Source organism: Rutidosis leptorrhynchoides, chromosome 8 (genome assembly GCF_046630445.1).
Source record: "Rutidosis leptorrhynchoides isolate AG116_Rl617_1_P2 chromosome 8, CSIRO_AGI_Rlap_v1, whole genome shotgun sequence".
In the NCBI taxonomy this organism is placed as follows: domain Eukaryota; kingdom Viridiplantae; phylum Streptophyta; class Magnoliopsida; order Asterales; family Asteraceae; genus Rutidosis; species Rutidosis leptorrhynchoides.
The window spans coordinates 298320064-298338920 of record NC_092340.1 but is presented as its reverse complement, the minus strand read 5'-3'; the positions used below and the strand labels follow the sequence as shown (position 1 = coordinate 298338920).

General features: G+C 31.1%; 1 protein-coding gene across 1 annotated transcript; it reads right to left on the bottom strand.

The window, feature by feature from the left end:
- LOC139864338 (uncharacterized) lies at nucleotides 1-18478 on the bottom strand. The gene is made up of 10 exons (XM_071852915.1): nucleotides 18287-18478; nucleotides 1928-2188; nucleotides 1699-1781; nucleotides 1477-1607; nucleotides 1302-1383; nucleotides 1142-1219; nucleotides 798-956; nucleotides 577-697; nucleotides 227-466; nucleotides 1-153 (listed from the first exon to the last, which is right to left on the bottom strand). The coding sequence occupies exons 1-10, from the start codon at nucleotides 18476-18478 to the stop codon at nucleotides 1-3; spliced, it is 1500 nt and encodes a 499-aa protein (XP_071709016.1).
- Nucleotides 18479-18857: the final 379 nt, after the last annotated feature.

The window sequence follows — 18857 nt, the reverse complement described above, 5'->3', positions numbered from 1 at the left end:
TCACAACTTTTCCATCTTTGGAATTTTAAGATCACTCAAAGCTGCTGTAGTACCTCCTGTGGGTGTTTCATTATCTGCTGAGCTGGAAGGAGTTGGTATCTTCCGCTTGTTTCCATTACTTCCTGGTGTTTGGCTTGTAGAACAAGGTGTTTCCTAAATCAATCTACAGAAAAATTAAGCATAGGTTTATTATTTAAGTTTAAACAGTTTGAGTAAACTTCATTACCTGCTTAACATCTGGGCTATCGGGCTGGGTTAAATGTTCATCAAAGTCTTTGTATTGTGCCTCCCTTGCAGCTAGAATTGCATCAAGCTTCTTTAACACATCCGCATTATCAGTCAAATCGTAAACTGTATAACCGGACAACTTAGACTCCTCGCCATACAACTTATGCTTAACTATAAAAACAAACTTCTTCATAAGAACTCGGTTAAACTCAATAGGGTAATCAGTTAGATCAACAGTCTGTAATCACAACTAATTGAGTTAATAGTATGCAAGATTATTCTACAGTTTAAATGAATTAGTGAACCTTTAAAATAAATAAAAAAATGGAAGGTAAGTCTGATTCATACTATCTTTGCAGTGTTTTTCAACCATTGAACACTACGATGTATCATTTTTGATAACTGGCCATCAAAGAGTGCCAGCTCACCGCCACCAGTCTTATCTTGAACATAGATGGATGCACGAATCCTAGTTGTACAACATGTTGGACATAATTACTTGTCAACAATTTTGAATGTTATGAAGTAGTTAATATTGTGTAATGTGAAAGTAAGTATTTTGTGGTCACTTTTTGTTGGCATCATCACTAGTAATTCTGTAAACACGACAATTGTAAACAAATTTTCTTTCATCCACATCGAACACTCTGACAACTTTGTTCTTATCACAATTGTTACAATAGTACTGAAACCAACCTTCACTGTCATTGAAACTGTTAAGAAAGCCTCTAACCACAAATGTGGAAACCTAAAAACATGACAACTTTGATTTAATAATCGACAAGAAATGTGAAAACGTAGCTTAGAATACAACAAATACATAATTGATAAGGAACATCACCTCATCTACTTGGTGCACATCATCAAGTACGTGTATGGAATAATTTTTCTGGTCTGTATACTTATCCAGTACCGATGTCTCATCCTTCCAAGATCGATTTCGACAACAGACTTGACATAATTTACACTCGATTGAATAGCATTGGCCAACCTATCAATTGACATTCATATCCTGTCATAATCACTAAATATTTTATAAATGTAATGATGAATCTATGAAAAAAGAGACATACGCCTCCTTAAAATCCAGAATTGGTTCAACTGAATCATTCAAGAAGAATTTGAAGCCCCACAATTGATTGTTTATTTGAGGACCTAAAATTGTAAGATTAACTTATCAATATATATGAGATATAAGTTTTAATGTACGAAAAAAAGTTGGATAAACATGTATTCATGTATGCATACCTTCCCAGTCCTTCATCCGACAGTTATGCAACATTAATAGCACATCAGTATCCTTCTTATAATTAATTGACAAAGACCTGTACAGATTTTCTGCATAGGAACCCCATAGCTTACATCGAACTCTTTCACCACTACAGAGCATTCAATAGTAAACCAATTAAAATATGTGTTTGCAATAATGTTGTAAATCAATGTCATTAATGAAAAACAAGTTAGAGTAACCTGATGTCGGCCAATTCAAAATTAATTGATTTCTTGTCATCTTCAGACTCCTTATCCACTTTTATGTTGATCACCTTGACCAACTATCCAACAACGTCTGAGTGAAGACAACAATATTATGTATTTGATTCAGTACATCATTAAAGATCAAACTTTAGCAATAAGAATATATATAAAAAAATGAAAAAACAAAATAATGATTAAGGGTAATATTGTAGTTACCAAACACAGATTCCTTTGGGACCAGCCCTTGATTGACATCCTTAAAAGTCAAAAAATTATGAACATCTCTTAAGATCTTGAAGGGTTGACACCTTTTGACAACTCTTTTCTTCAACATAGAGATCTTAAACTCATGGTCCACTAGCTTGTATTCATCATCGTGGACCTTAACCTCAAAGTTGCTCAAATCAACATAACAACCTTCTTTAAATGAGTGAGCAAAAAAATCCATATAATTTTTAAAAATAGAAGCTCGGATCTTATTGCCCTGCATTTTGTATCAGTTCATAAAACAACATATGTGTTGTAGGGACCCGTCCTAATCCATCAGGACGAATACATTACATTTGGTTACATCGTGAGGTACTTGACCTCTATATGATACATTTTATAAACATTGTATTCATTTTTAAAAGACAAACTTTCATTACATCGAAAGTTGATGGGCATACATACCATTTCATAATATATCAAACTATAAATGACTTAATAACAATCTTGTTGAACTCAATGACTCGAATGCAACGTCTTTTGAAATATGACAAGAATGACTCCAAGTAATATCTCTAAAATGAGCAAATGCACATCGGAAGATTTCTTTCGTACCTGAGAATAAACATGCTTTCAAGTGTCAACCAAAAGGTTGGTGAGTTCATTAGTTTATCATAATCATTCATTTTCATCATTTTAATAGACCACAAGATTTCATATATTGTCACGCGTAACTCGCGAATTAAAATTCATTCATATGGATTGAACACCTGGTAACCGACCTTAACACGATGCATATAGAATATCCCCATCATTCCGGGACTCACATCGGACATGATAAATCGAAGTACTAAAGCAGTTTAAATTCTCTAACTGGGGCTTGTTAGTGCCCATAGATCTATCTTTAGGATTCGCGTCAATTGGTGGCAATTATAATAATCACCAATTCTTAGGCTACCAAGCTAAAAAGGGGCATATTCGGTTTGATAATCCAACCATAGAATGTAGTTTCGATCACTTGTGTCTATTTCGTAAAGCATTTATAAAAGCAGCGCATGTATTCTCAGTCCCAAAAATATATATTGTAAAAGCATTTAAAAAGGGAGCAAATGAAACTCAATCTACGATATTTTGTAGTAAAAATAGGCATACGACGGAACTGTACAATGCAGGGTTGGCCTTGGATTTACGAACCTATATCAATTTATATACATATATTAACACATATAATTGTAATCAAATAAATTCATATATTATATCTTAAATTATATATCTTATATATTTAATTTGTATATATTTAAAATAGTTAATATTTATATAGTTCAATATTATATTTAAAATCAATAATTTGTTATATATAAATATTTATATAAATAATCTTAATATATATAATTATATGTAATATTATGGTAGTTGTAATATATATACTCTTATATAGAAAATATTTACTTGTTATAATAATATTGTTAATATAAAAGTAATAATAATAATAATAATAATAATAATAATAATAATAATAATAATAATAATAATAATAATAATAATAATAATAATAATAATAATAATAATGATATGTAATGGTAATAGTAATAGTAATACTACCTCAAGAAGTAGTCCTTAAAAAATGTCCAAGTCCGGGTTTGAACCCGTGACGTCCCGCTAACCCGATAACACTCCTTAACCATTACTCTGTTTTTGGTTTTTCTGATATATAACCCCGAATTAAATCATATAACCTATATATTTATTTGTTTTCCTTTTTCTTTTCCTTCACTAAACTATATCGACCAAGAGAATCAACAATCATAATCCGTTCATATTTTCATCATCTCAATACCTATTATGATCATTATCAAATAATCGCCATCATCATTATCATCTTATTTAAATCGAACCATAACCTCATCATCATCATTAATATCATCACGACATCATCACTGTACGTCATTTAAATCATCATCGTGATATTATTTAAATTATAACGATCATTATGACAGACTATTAACACAATCATTTTCGAACTAAATCATTATATCCATCATGACACCATCATTTATCATGCATCATCTCATCATCCTTTATCTATCTCGCCTCTATAACATCACGGTCATCATCATCTAAATTCTTATCATCAACATCAAAATCTCATTTCATTATCACCTTGCCAATATTATCTATCATTCGGGAATCAATATCGTCATCTATCATATTACTCATCTAACTTCATTATCAATGCTTCGCTATCATCATTATCTATATATCATAGTTTTATTATCACTCATGGGTCATGTATCATATCTCGGTATTATTTATTCAAATCACGACACCATCAAATCGTTCACTTAAATTATGTGCATGCTTGTGCTGTGGTCGAGCAAGATTACAGAAACCTGATAGGTTTGCTCGTGTGACCCAATTCCCAGCCCAAAGTAGCCAGAATCCTAAAAGCCCAATCAAAACACTTGGGATAACTTGGCCCAATAATTAAATTTGTTGCAGCCTGTTATAGCAATTAGATAAGGCCAACCATAATTATTTTGTGCGCTGTCTGCTTCCCTGGTCCACGATTGAGATTAAGCAAAAGTGAAAAAAAAAAATAAGCAGCCGCTAGTACACATGACATCATTTTCCATTATCTCATATAATAGATAGCTTATCAGTTTTTAAAGTGTTTGATGAACTGGCAAACCCTACGTGTTTTGGATACCCCATACGTTCATCATTATGTCTTTCTCTTTACTACTTTTAGCGACTTTAAAAGTCTCAGCTGTATGATTTTTCTTTCACGCCTCCATTCACTAAAATAAATAATAGTAGCAGGAGAGGGAAACAAACAGGTTGTTGCAGCAGTTAGTTAGAGAAAGATGTTGGGACAGAGGGTGCCTAAGGCGGCGGTTTAGTCGAAGGTGTATAGCAGCAGTCTTGAACAACAATATTAAAATACGTGGTGAATTCCAAATAGAAACAAAAGCTAGCGTAGCAGCACAGCAGGAGAGAAAAATAATATACATGGGTTTGTGATGGTTGTCGAATTTAAACCAAAATAGTAGCTGAGTAGAATCAGTTTCTATGATCGATTTAAGAAAAGAGAAAAAATATCAAGAGGTTCTTTTAGAGATGGAAAAGAAAGAAAAACACCTGGATGATTGTGATGGTAGATTTCTAACGGAGCAAGGAACTAAAGCTTTGATCATTGAACCGAAATATAGATGCTCAGTTGGTTTTTGTTTTGGGTTGTAATATTTGAATAGGAAACATATTGAGTTGATGATGGTGGTGTTTAGTGATGGCGGTTTCAGAGAGGAAGGTGACATACGTTTAGGTGGTGTTGATGGATCGTTCAAGTGGGTGACGTATGGTAGTCGAATGAGATGTGCAGGAAGATCACAAATAGATGGATTTTTCTTATGCAATTCATATAAATGTATATAAAGAATAGATAGATGGATAGTTGACAAAAATAGTATCAATCATTCTATCAATTAACAATAGTGATTAGTATTGCAGTGAAATAATTGAAACAAGTGGTTCGAATAATTCACAATTGAATGTCGTGTTCCCAATTTTATAATAGATTAAATATTATAATAATAATAATACATAAAAGTACTTAGAAGTCACATGGAGGAATCTAGAGAAAACTGTTAAGCCACCGAGTTTTCAATGAATTCTTCTACCGGCAGATTTATTACGGAGGTTATATCGTAGTCCGTTGATAATCAGTGGTGAATAAAAGTCTTTAAAAAAATTCCAAATTGTCACAGTAATTATATTTATTTATTTTGGTCATTATGGTATAAAATTCGGTCATTAACTATTAAGTAAAAATTACATTAATTATTCACTCCCAACCCCAAGTAAAATATAAAAAGTTTTAAAATTCAACAAATAGTTCCTAAATACATTTTTAATAAGCCTATAATTTATAAAACTCATTTTTGGCTAACCGTTTATTTTAAAATCACATAAGTTCGAATTAAATTTCTCTAAATAATAATTGAAATGTCCAACGAGTACTACGATCGTTTAATATTTATTTTTAATATACTTTATTTATATATAGTTATGTTTTAAATAATAATTATTTTAATATCATTTTTATTTTATTTTACATAGTAAATTCTAATGATCGAATCATATGACATTTAAATTAATATATATATATATTAAATATGTACATATCTATTTACAAATAGTTGTTCGTGAATCGTCGGGTACGGTCGAAGGTCGATTGAATATATGAAACAGTTCAAAAATTTTGAGACTCAACATTACAGACTTTGCTTATCGTGTCGGAAACATGTAAAGATCAAGTTTAAATTTAGTCGGAAATTTCCGGGTCGTCACAGTACCTACCCGTTAAAGAAATTTTGTCCTGAAATTTGATTAGGATGGTCATGGCTGACAATAAATATGTTTTCATGACACATACGAGCTGAAAATTAAAGTTTTATCATCATCGAGTAATATAGATAAAACAATTTAATTTTTGTGAAGAGTACGAGTGAAGTTATCACAAAATAGTGAAATGAATAAATGCAAGTTCGTCTTAACCGGTGATGGAGTCACGGTTGATTTTCGGAATTCAAGGGGTTTAGAGAAAATTTTCGTAATAAGATTTGATTCTACGGTAATTAAGGAAATTAGGATCTTCTTTGATTAAATGCATTAATTTACTTCGATTGCTCTGTTGGATATTTCACTATAAATCCACCCTCTTCGCTTCCTTATTTTCACAGCTCACACCTTCTATTCTTTCTTCCTCAATTCATACTTTAAAGCATTCGTTAATATGCTCCATCCAGTTCTGATTCTTGATATACTCCTAACTTTCATGTCTGTCATTCTTCTTTTTCATCTACCACCGAAGGATTTTATTTATTTTTACTATTACCTTGGAGTTATAGTGTTTTTAGTTCTCCCGTGTCTTTATATTGCTATATGCATCGATATACACGGTCTGTAATTTTTGAGTTATTGTTGTGCTTTGTTTCTCCCCTTATATTTCGGTGTCCCTGTTTCTGTGTTCTATAATCATTGTCATCCACAGTTAATGCTCTCTCCTATTTGCTGCGATTTATACCCCCTTTCTATTTCGGAGCTTCATGCTTTTGTTTTCTTTTAGCAAGTAATGGTCCAGAATTCGTAGGTATGAAGTTTCGAATGAACATGACTAATGTTCTAAGAGAGAAATTGTAATAGCACGATATTGATTGGTTATATTACCAAAAATTACGGAAAGATAGAAATATCAAGAAAATATTTTCTTGATATGTTTAGAGGTTAAGTAGAATGAAAGAGTTATGTAACATGGCATATGATGAGGGTAAAATCTGTGAACCATCATCACGTTCCATTAAAAATTCAGCATGACTTACTGTAATATAATCATGTTGGCCTGACGTCATTGTATTATACTAACTCATGATTCAATTCCCAACACTTCTCCAGAAATCATTCATAATTTAAACTCGAATTTCAAAGAACTTTAGAAACTAAAATAGTTTCCTATATGATGTAACACGGATAACACGAAGAAATAAATAATTTCGGATAAAAATATTTATGAAAATATCCTCAGAAATATCGAAGATATTTATGATGATATTTTTAGAATTTTTAAGATCGAAGGTTGATGAAGAAAGATTTTTCATAAGATTTAACATGAGTACGGAGTAAGATATTCTCTAAAGATTTCATCGGATACAGAATTATCTGGATTCTTTGAATATAGGGTTTGGTCCTTGTATTTGTCCTTGGTCTCCTTTATGGTTAGCTCAATTCATTTTTCAGTACCAAATTTTCTATCGAGCGTTCCCAACATTCCATTCTTTATTATCAAACTTTTGGCTGTTTAGACCATCTACGATTTTGCTGTTTCGTCTACATTTAATGCTACCATATCTGAATCATCGGTTATCAATCCGAGGTGATTTTAAGAGAATTGTATTTTTAAATGATTAAACGCTGATGGTAATATGGTGGAATATAAAAGGTTCCCCGGTAACAATAAAAGAGCACGCATATATATCAAAGTTATAATAAGGTTGTTTCGAACGAAAAGTCGAAGTTGACTTGCTGGAGCTGTGATAAAATTGTCTATTTTGAAGAGAAATTGCATTGTTATTTTCGGAAATAACAATGTGAAAGGAGCTAGCACATATACGTATTAAACGTTTACTCAGGTTTCGAGTGTTTTCAGGTGCATAACTATATGCACCAATCTTTTCTTCCATAGATGAAGTGCGGTTGGTTCATCCTCTCGATTGAGGGGTTTTCAAGAATCATGAAAAGTTTAGACGTAGATTGTAATCGTCAAGATACAAATGAGGTTTAAGATGAAATCAAGTGGCAACTTGAAGAAATGTTTAGTTTCATATGTTATAATCAATATTTTAATTCATTTTAACTGTCCAATGTTATTAGTCCATAGTTAGCAGTCCACAATTAGTAGTTCAACAATTCATATATAGGTTGACATATAATATTCGAATTAATTAATACGTGTCGTGACCCGTTATATACATGTCTCAGACTCGATCACAACTCAAAGTATATATATTATTTGAGAATCAACCTCAACCCTGTATAGCTAACTCGAATATTACTGCATATAGAGTGTCTATGGTTATTCCAAATAATATATATAGATGCGTCGATATGATATGTCAAAACCTTGTATACGTGTCCCGATATTTAAAGTGCGTAAAATAAATAACAGAAATTAAATAACGATAAATAAAATTGCAAGAATTTAAATTGTGATAAATAAATTGTGATAATTAAATTGCAATAAATAAATTGCGATAAATAAAATGTAATACAGAATTAAAAGTTAGCTAGGAACAGTTAGCTAGGAATAGTTAGCGTAGATTCTTAACAAAATTTCTCATAATTAATTTGTTTGTTTCTAACAAATTTTATTTTGTTCAATGTTTTCTTCATTATGCCACTTGTTGGATTCTGGTAAGTCAAAATCCAAATATGAAATTGAATGAAAATGGTTATTTTGTGGTGATCGGATTCATATATCTTGTGGATGTAAGTAGGATAGTAAATGACCGTTGAATCAGATTCGAAGAATGTACAGTGTAACTTATTAATGTGAAATCTAAATATTCCTCGGGTATTACCTACCCGTTAAAATATTTTCACCATTAACAGTTTGTACGAAAGAATTTTTAATTATAATCTATATGAAAATATACATACATATATATTTTCTTCAGATGTAATCATGAATTTAATGAGTTAATATAATATTAATCTCATTTGATTTACCGTTAGAACTAGAAAACATAATCTCTAAAATATTAGAGATTGCATAATCGCCATGAAGAATGAAGATAATTGATGTAGAACGATACGTAGAACGATGATTATACTCGAGGTACAGAATGAGATGTTGAGGCATGGATTGTTGATGGTACGGGTGCTGTTACTGATGGTACTGTTGGTGCCGATGATGTTGCCGAACCTGGTATGTTTTGCACCATATTTTACAAGGCTACAACTCAGGCGCGAAGCTCGTTGACTTCTTCCATTATTCCGGGATGATTGTCGGTCGGAACAAGCGGGTGAATAAGGTTTAGAATTGTAAATATGATATAGTCATGGCGAGATATTCTGGAAATGAAAGTGAAGGTGGTGTTTCGAACTGGTTCACTGGTAAGTGCTTCGGGTTTTTTGTCAAGAGGGCAATTTGATTGGTGGAAAGGATCGTCTTCTTCACGTCTTCATTGATTAAGTCAACTATGAACCTATCCTCAATTCATCCAGAATTGATGATGGCTGATTGGTTGATCCATTCCAGTTACACTGCTTTCGGAGTTCAAGTGGAAATCCATATCGAAATAGCTGTCGGAATCCGAGGAATTCGAACTGGTTGAGGGATCCATCTCGTACGATCAGATGAAAGATTTTCGATATGAAAAAGATTATAGGATGTAGATTAGTACCCTGCAATATATGGTCTACATATGCATATATAATACTAAAATCTCATAAGTTACGGAGTAATCTACGGAAGCTATCAAGAAAAGTCTACAGTAACAGATACGCTAAGATATGAATTTTTGTCTATACACTATTCATGCAATCAATGCAGTAAGATGTGTCTAGACTAAGAATGATAAGCAAGTGATTCCCTAAGAATGATAAGCAGGTAATTTTTGACACGAAATGATAAGCAAAACTTTTGACATGTAGACTCGGTCAAAGTCTAGACTCACTAATGCATCTAAACAACTATCAATTAGACACACTAATGCAAGACCTTGTTCGCTAAGACCACCGCTCTGATACCAGTTGTAGGGACCCGTCCTAATCCATAAGGATGAATACATTACATTTGGTTACATCGTGAGGTACTTGACCTCTATATGATACATTTTACAAACATTGCATTTGTTTTTAAAAGACAAACTTTCATTACATCGAAAGTTGACGGGCATACATACTATTTCATAATATATCAAACTATCAATGACTTAATAACAATCTTGTTGAATTCAATGACTCGAATGCAACGTCTTTTGAAATATGTCATGAATGACTCCAAGTAATATCTCTAAAATGAGCAAATGCAGAGCGGAAGATTTCTTTCGTACCTGAGAATAAACATGCTTTCAAGTATCAACCAAAAGGTTGGTGAGTTCATTAGTGTATCATAATCATTCATTTTCATCATTTTAATAGACCACAAGATTTCATATATTGTCACGCGTAACTCGCGAATTAAAATTCATTCATATGGATTGAACACCTGGTAACCGACCTTAACACGATGCATATAGAATATCCTCATCATTCCGGGACTCACATCGGACATGAGAAATCGAAGTACTAAAGAAGTTCAAATTCTCTGACTGGGGCTTGTTAGTGCCCATAGATCTATCTTTAGGATTCGCGTCAATTGGTGGCAATTATAATAAACACCAATTCTTAGGCTACCAATCTAAAAAGGGGCATATTCGGTTTGATAATCCAACCATAGAATGTAGTTTCGATCACTTGTGTCTATTTCGTAAAGCATTTATAAAAGCAGCGCATGTATTCTCAGTCCCAAGAATATATATTGTAAAAGCATTTAAAAAGGGAGCAAATGAAACTCACTATACGATATTTTGTAGTAAAAATATGCATACGACGGAACTGTACAATGCAGGGTTGGCCTTGGATTCATGAACCTATATCATTTTTATATACATATATTAACACATATAATTGTAATCAAATAAATTCATATATTATATCTTAAATTATATATCTTATATATTTAATTTGTATATATTTAAAATAGTTAATATGAAATGCCCCGTTCATATACAATATAAATGATTCACAATAGTTGATTACATCGCGAGGTAATTGACCTCTATATGATACATTTTACAAACATTGCATTCGTTTTTTTTAAAAGACAAACTTTCTTTACATAGAAAGTTGACGGCAAGCATACTATTTCATAATACCTCCAACTATAATTGACTTAATAATAATCTTGATGAACTCGACGACTCGAATGCAACGTCTTTTGAAATATGTCATGAATGACTCCAAGTAATATCTCTAATATGAGCAAATGCACAGCGGAAGACTTCTTTCATACCTGAGAATAAACATGCTTTCAAGTGTCAACCAAAAGGTTGGTGAGTTCATAGGTTTATCATAAAACAATAAAATTCATCATTTTGATAGACCACAAGATTTAAATCATGCATGGTACAAATGGGCCCGAATCCTATACCCACCTGTAATGTACATGTGATATCTTTTAAATACAGTACACCTTTCTCGTGTACGAAATCATCTTTCATAAATCTTAGTAACCGTACACATATCTTGTGCACAAAAATAACATACACATAACCTGTGTATAAAATTATTCTCTCGATACATAACATTCACTTTTCATTGCTTTCATAGCTTGGCTTAGTAACCGACCTTAACATATAATGCGCATAAATAATATCACTAAAACAGAACATCTCGTCTGTATAATAATCATATAAACTTCGAAGTACTAAGCACCACGCCCACTAGCCCTTCCGTCTAGTGAACATTCTGGGTGGGGGTGTTAAACCCGGTAGCTACCCTTAGGATTCGCGTCAATTAGGCGTGCACTAATTCTCAAAATTAGTGATGTTCTCTAATTCTTAGGTTACCAAGCAATAATAATCAGGGGAAAAATATTCATATCAATTGTGGCAATTCTCACGTCCACATAATTCAGTGGTGGCAATTATCACGTCCACATAATTCATTCGAGGAATGTTTTGCTTGTTTCTATCTCATCAAACATTTATAAAAATATTTCATGTATTCGCAGTTCAAAATGTATTTCAAAAGCATTTAATAAAGCAGTTGTAAAAGTAGTGCATGTATTCTCAGTCCCAAAAATGTAAAGAGTAAAAGGGAATCAAATGAACTCACCATACTGTATTTTGTAGTAAAAATACATATGACGACATTTAACAAATGTAGGGTTGGCCTCGGATTCACGAACCTATATCATTTATATATATATTAACACGTATAATTGAAGTCGAATAAATTTATATATTATTATTAATATAACTGTTAGTTTTAGTAATTCATGTATTTCATTATTAACTTAAATATATTTACTTTATATACTTTAAATAAATAATTTAAAAAAAATGTAGTTTTATTAAATATAACTAACTTTTATAATAATAATATTAATAGTAATATTGATAATAAAAATAATATAGTTGTAATAATAATAATGGTAAAAGTAATAATAATGATAGTAATAATACTAAAAATAATAAAGATATTAATAATAATGTTAATACTAATAATAATAATGACAAGATAATAATAATGATCCTAAAAATATTAATTTTAATAATAATGATAATAATGATAAGAATAATAATGATAAGTAAATAAATAAATAAATAATTACCTCAATGGAGTAATCCTAAAAAAAATTCCCAAGTCCGGGTTTGAACCCGCGACGTTCCGCTAACCCAAAAACACCTTTAACCAATCATATGGCATCTCATTTCTGATTTTTAAATCCCCACCTAACAAATATAAATATATAACCTATGTACTCCTGCCTGATTCTTCTTCATTTTCTAAAAAAAATTAAAATAAATGCCCCAGTCTAAGCTTGAACCCGAAACCTCTCGCTCCCCTGCTAACACCCTTAACCATCAATCCAAGACTGTTTTTCTGAATTAAATCGTAACCCAATAAATATAACCCGTTTTCTGTTTACAATCTGAATAGCCCAATCACTCTTGGCCCAACAGCAAGCATAAGCCCAACAAGCTTCTCTAAATAATAAAATGATATTGTAGTGGCCTGGGTTCGAACTCAGGACCTCTCGTTCCACACCAACACACCCAAACCATTACACTATCACTTACTTTCTGAATTATATCACATCTTAAATCTATTTATTATTATTTTCAGTTTGTTTCCATTTTCTTCTTCCATTAACAAAAACCCACAACTTTTCATAATTATCAAAATCATTATCCCATTCGATTCATTTTACTAACATCATCATCACCTATCCATTATCATATTTAAACCGTCATCATTAACATCCCGTAACATAATCCTCATCTTTATCTAAAAACACATGCATTTAGCGATAATATTGCAACATCTGATTCAGCAGGAAACACAAAACACGGATTGCTCATCCTAATAGTTACAATCGTGATGTTTGAATTTAATATTTTTGCAAGTACCGATTTGATCTTGACAAGTGACACATAATGAAGAGGTTATTAAAAGTTGAAAACCTTAAATATATGATTCACGGCCACCGGATTAGTTCACTACACCAATTTACTAAATTCTAATTAACCTATAAAATGCATACCTATTTGCGTTGATAGTTTCATATCGTCCATTGCCTGTCAAAATAGTTTACGGATGACCAAAGCTACACAATTCACTCTAGACATTTTAGTTTGTTGGGTGTTACCCAGCAGCAACAAAAATTCATAAAAAAAAAGAAAAAAATAAATGAATAAAACAATTAAGGTGATCATGGGTGTTTGTTTCAGTTGAAGAGGGTGGTGGTGATGGAGTAGTAGCAGAACAAAGATGGTGATAAAGGTGGTGGTGATTGGTGTTGGTTTATGGTGATGGACGATGGTGGTTCTTAGGGTGGTGAAGGTGGTTGCTAGAAATAAGCAAATATGGTTTAGAAAAGAAGAAGAAGTGATGGTTGTTTATAAGGTGACCGGTGGGTTTATGGTCCTCCTTGTTGGCTCGATCGAAAGAATTAGATAAATGATCATGGTGATCATATGTTTTAAGGATGGTGAATAATACTCATGAAGGTTGGTGGTTTGTATGTAGAGTTTGTCAGCCAAATTAACAAGTAGTAATATGGTCTCAGGTGGATTATATAATAATAGACACATATCTATAATATCCTTCTTTATAATTGACTGTGATTGTAAAGCAATTAATTAATTTAAATAATACAATATAGTACAATCAATAATCAAAAGAACGTGCAGATAAAAGAAATATCAACTTTCTACCGACACTTTTAACTGCCTGTGTATCGTGCACTATTTGAAATCAGGGGCGGATAGAAGTGTTCAGAAAAATCTCATATTTTTAAATTAACTATATTTATTTATTTTGGTCATTATGGTATAAAATTTGATCACTAACTATTAAATAAAAATTACAATAATTATTCACTCCCAACCCCAAGTAAAATATGAAAAGTTTTAAAATTCAACAAATGGCTCCTAAATATATCTTTAATAAGCCTAAAATTTATAGAACTCATTTTCGTATCACCGTTTATTTTAAAATTACATATGTTTGAATTTAACTTGCTTAATATCAATCGGACATCAGACGAGTATTACAATCATTTAATATTTATTTTTAATATACTTTATTTGTATATAGATATGTTTTAAATAATATTTATTATTTTTACATAATTAATTTCTAACTATTACATCATAAATTATTTTTCAAATCATATATATATTTATTTAAATATATACATATCTATTTACAAATAGTTGTTCGTGAATCGTCGGAAATAGTCAAAGGATAATTTGAATATATGAACATAGTTTCCAAAATTTTCGAGACTCAACATTACAGACTTTGCTTATCGTGTCGGAATTATATTAAGATTAAGTTTAAACTTGATCGGAAATTTTTGGGTCGTCACATGATATTTATATAGTTCAATATTATATTTAAAATCAATAATTTGTTATATGTAAATATTTATATAAATAATCTTAATATATATAATTATATGTAATATTATGGTAGTTGTAATATATATACTCTTATAGAGAAAATATTTATTTCTTATAATAATATTGTTAATATAAAAGTAATAATAATAATAATAATAATAATAATAATAATAATAATAATAATAATAATAATAATAATAACAATAACAATAATAATAATGATAATAATAATAATAATAATAATAATAATAATAATAATAATAATAATAATAATAATAATAATAATAATAATAATAATAATAATAATGATGATGATGATGATATGTAATGGTAATAGTAATACTACCTGAAGAAGTAGTCCTTAAAAAATGCCCAAGTCCGGGTTTGAACCCGCGACGTCCCGATAACACTCCTTAACCATTAATCTGTTTTCAGTTTTTCTGATATATAACCCCGAATTAAATCATATAACCTATATATTTATTTGTTTTCCTTTTTCTTTTCCTTCACTAAACTAAATCGACCAAGAGAATCAACAATCATAATCCGTTCATATTTTCATCATCTCAATACCTATTATGATCATTATCAAATAATCGCCATCATCATTATCATCTTATTTAAATCGAACCATAACCTCATCATCATCATTAATATCATCACGACATCATCACTGTACGTTGTTTAAATCATCATCGTGATATTATTTTAATTATAACGATCATCATGACAGACTATTAACACAATAATTTTCGAACCAACTCATTATATCCATCATGACACCATCATTTATCATGCATCATCTCATCATCCTTTATCTATCTCGCCTCTATAACATCACGGTCATCATCATCTAAATTCTTATCATCAACATCAAAATCTCGTTTCATTATCACCTTGCCAATATTATCTATCATTCGGGAATCAATATCGTCATCTATCATATTACTTATCTAACTTCATTATCAATGCTTCGCTATCATCATTATCTATATATCATAGTTTTATTATCACTCATGGGTCATGTATCATATCTCGGTCTTATTTATTCAAATCACGACACCATCAAATCGTTCACTTAAATAATGTGCATGCTTATGCTGTGGTCGAGCAAGATTACAGAAACCTGATAGGTTTGCTCGTATGACCCAATTCCCGGCCCAAAGTAGCCAGAATCCTAAAAGCCCAATCGAAACACTTGGGATAACTTGGCCCAACAATTAAATTTGTTGCAGCCTGTTATAGCAATTAGATAAGGCCAACCATAATTATTTTGTGGGTTGTCTGCTTCCCTGGTCCACGATCGAGATTAAGCAAAAGTGGAAAAAAAATAAGCAGCCGCTAGTACACATGACATCATTTTCCATTATCTCATATTATAGATAGCTGATTGGTTTTTAAAGTGTTTGATGAACTGGCAAACCCTACGTGTTTTGGATACCTCATACGCTCATCATTATGTCTTTCTCTTTACTACTTTTAGCGACTTTAAAAGTCTCAACTGTATGATTTTTCTTTCACGCCTCCATTCACTAAAATAAATAATAGTAGCAGGAGAGGGAAACAAACAGGTTGTTGCAGCAGTTAGTTAGAGAAAGAAGTTGGGACAGAGGGTGCCAAAGGCGGCGGTTTAGTCGAAGGTGTATAGTAGCAGTCTCGAACAACAATAGTAAAATCCGTGGTGAATTCCAACTAGAAACAAAAGCTAGCGTAACAGCACATCAGGAGAGAAAAATAATATACATGGGTTTGTGATGGTTGTCGAATTTAAACAAAAATAGTAGCTGAGTAGAATCAGTTTCTATGATCGATTTAAGAAAAGAGAAAAAATATCAAGAGGTTCTTTTCGAGATGGAAAAGAAAGAAAAACACCTGGATGATTGTGATGGTAGATTTCTAACGGAGCAAGGAACTAAAGCTTTGATCATTGAACCAAAATATAGATGCTCAGTTGGTTTTTGTTTTGGGTTGTAATATTTGAATAGGAAACATATTGAGTTGATGATGGTGGTATTTAGTGATGGCAGTTTCAGAGAGGAAGGTGACATACGTTTAGGTGGTGTTAATGGATCGTTCAAGTGGGTGACGTATGGTAGTCGATTGAGATGTGCAGGAAGATCACAAATAGATGGATTTTTCTTATGCAATTCATATGAATTTATATAAAGAATAGATAGATGGATAGTTGACAAAAACAGTATCAATCATTCTATCAATTAACAATAGTGATTAGTATTGCAGTGAAATAATTGAAACAACTGGTTCGAATAATTCACAATTGTATGTCGTGTTCCCAATTTTATAATAGATTAAATATAATAATAATAATAATACATAAAAGTACTTAGAAGTCACATGGAGGAATCTAGAGAAAACTGTTAAGCCACCGAGTTTTCAATGAATTCTTCTACCGACAGATTTATTACGAAGGTTATATCGTAGTCCGTTGATAATCAGTGGTGAATAAAAGTCTTTAAAAAAATTCCAAATTGTTACAGTAATTATATTTATTTATTTTGGTCATTATGGTATAAAATTCGGTCATTAACTATTAAGTAAAAATTACATTAATTATTCACTCCCAACCCCAAGTAAAATATAAAAAGTTTTAAAATTCAACAAATAGTTCCTAAATACATTTTTAATAAGCCTATAATTTATAAAACTCATTTTCGGCTAACCGTTTATTTTAAAATCACATAAGTTCGAATTAAATTTCTCTAAATAATAATTGAAATGTCCAACGAGTACTACAATCGTTTAATATTTATTTTTAATATACTTTATTTATATATAGTTATGTTTTAAATAATAAATATTTTAATATCATTTTTATTTTATTTTACATAGTAAATTCTAATGATCGAATCATATAACATTTCAATTAATATATATATTAAATATGTACATATCTATTTACAAATAGTTGTTCGTGAATAGTCGGGTACGGTCGAAGGTCGATTGAATATATGAAACAGTTCAAAAATTTTGAGAGTCAACATTACAGACTTTGCTTATCGTGTCGGAAACATATAAAGATCAAGTTTAAATTTAGTCGGAAATTTCCGGGTCGTCACATGTGTATTTAGCAATGTTTTGAAAAAAAAAAAACATCAACCGACACTTCAAAAGAATTACAACAATACCTGGAAATCAGCAAGAATGAATTCATAAGACAAGATTGAATCTGGCTTGCCTAACCATGTTTTCTTCCATTGGTCTAGAACCTTCACTCTTACTTTCCAATCTCTTCTTTCTTGAATGATCATGTTCAGTGGGGTGAATGGTACCACTTCGGGCACAACTTCTGGTTCAACTTCTCGAACAACCTTGGACATTATTAAGCAGATTTATTTCGTAATTTGAAGATGTGTTTTGTAAAAGGTGATTCTAAGAGACTGAAATAGACGATGTATTTATAGGTGACAAGGTAATGTGTAATTTGAATCAAGATTATAAGATCATAGCTGTTGATAACTATTTCCATTAACAAATAAAGAAAAATATACGGTATTCTAAATTTAAAACAAGATAAGATCAAAACACATCACCTTTGCAAGAAATTAGGGATAACAATATCAAAGAAAACACGTTACTGATTTTGGCTTCCAGGAATGAATTTACATCCGATTCTTATGGGAGAGGTGGACTTTCTAAAACTTTTAAATTGTTGCCAAAATGCACGTCGAATTGGAAACAAAAAGAGGTTATAAATCG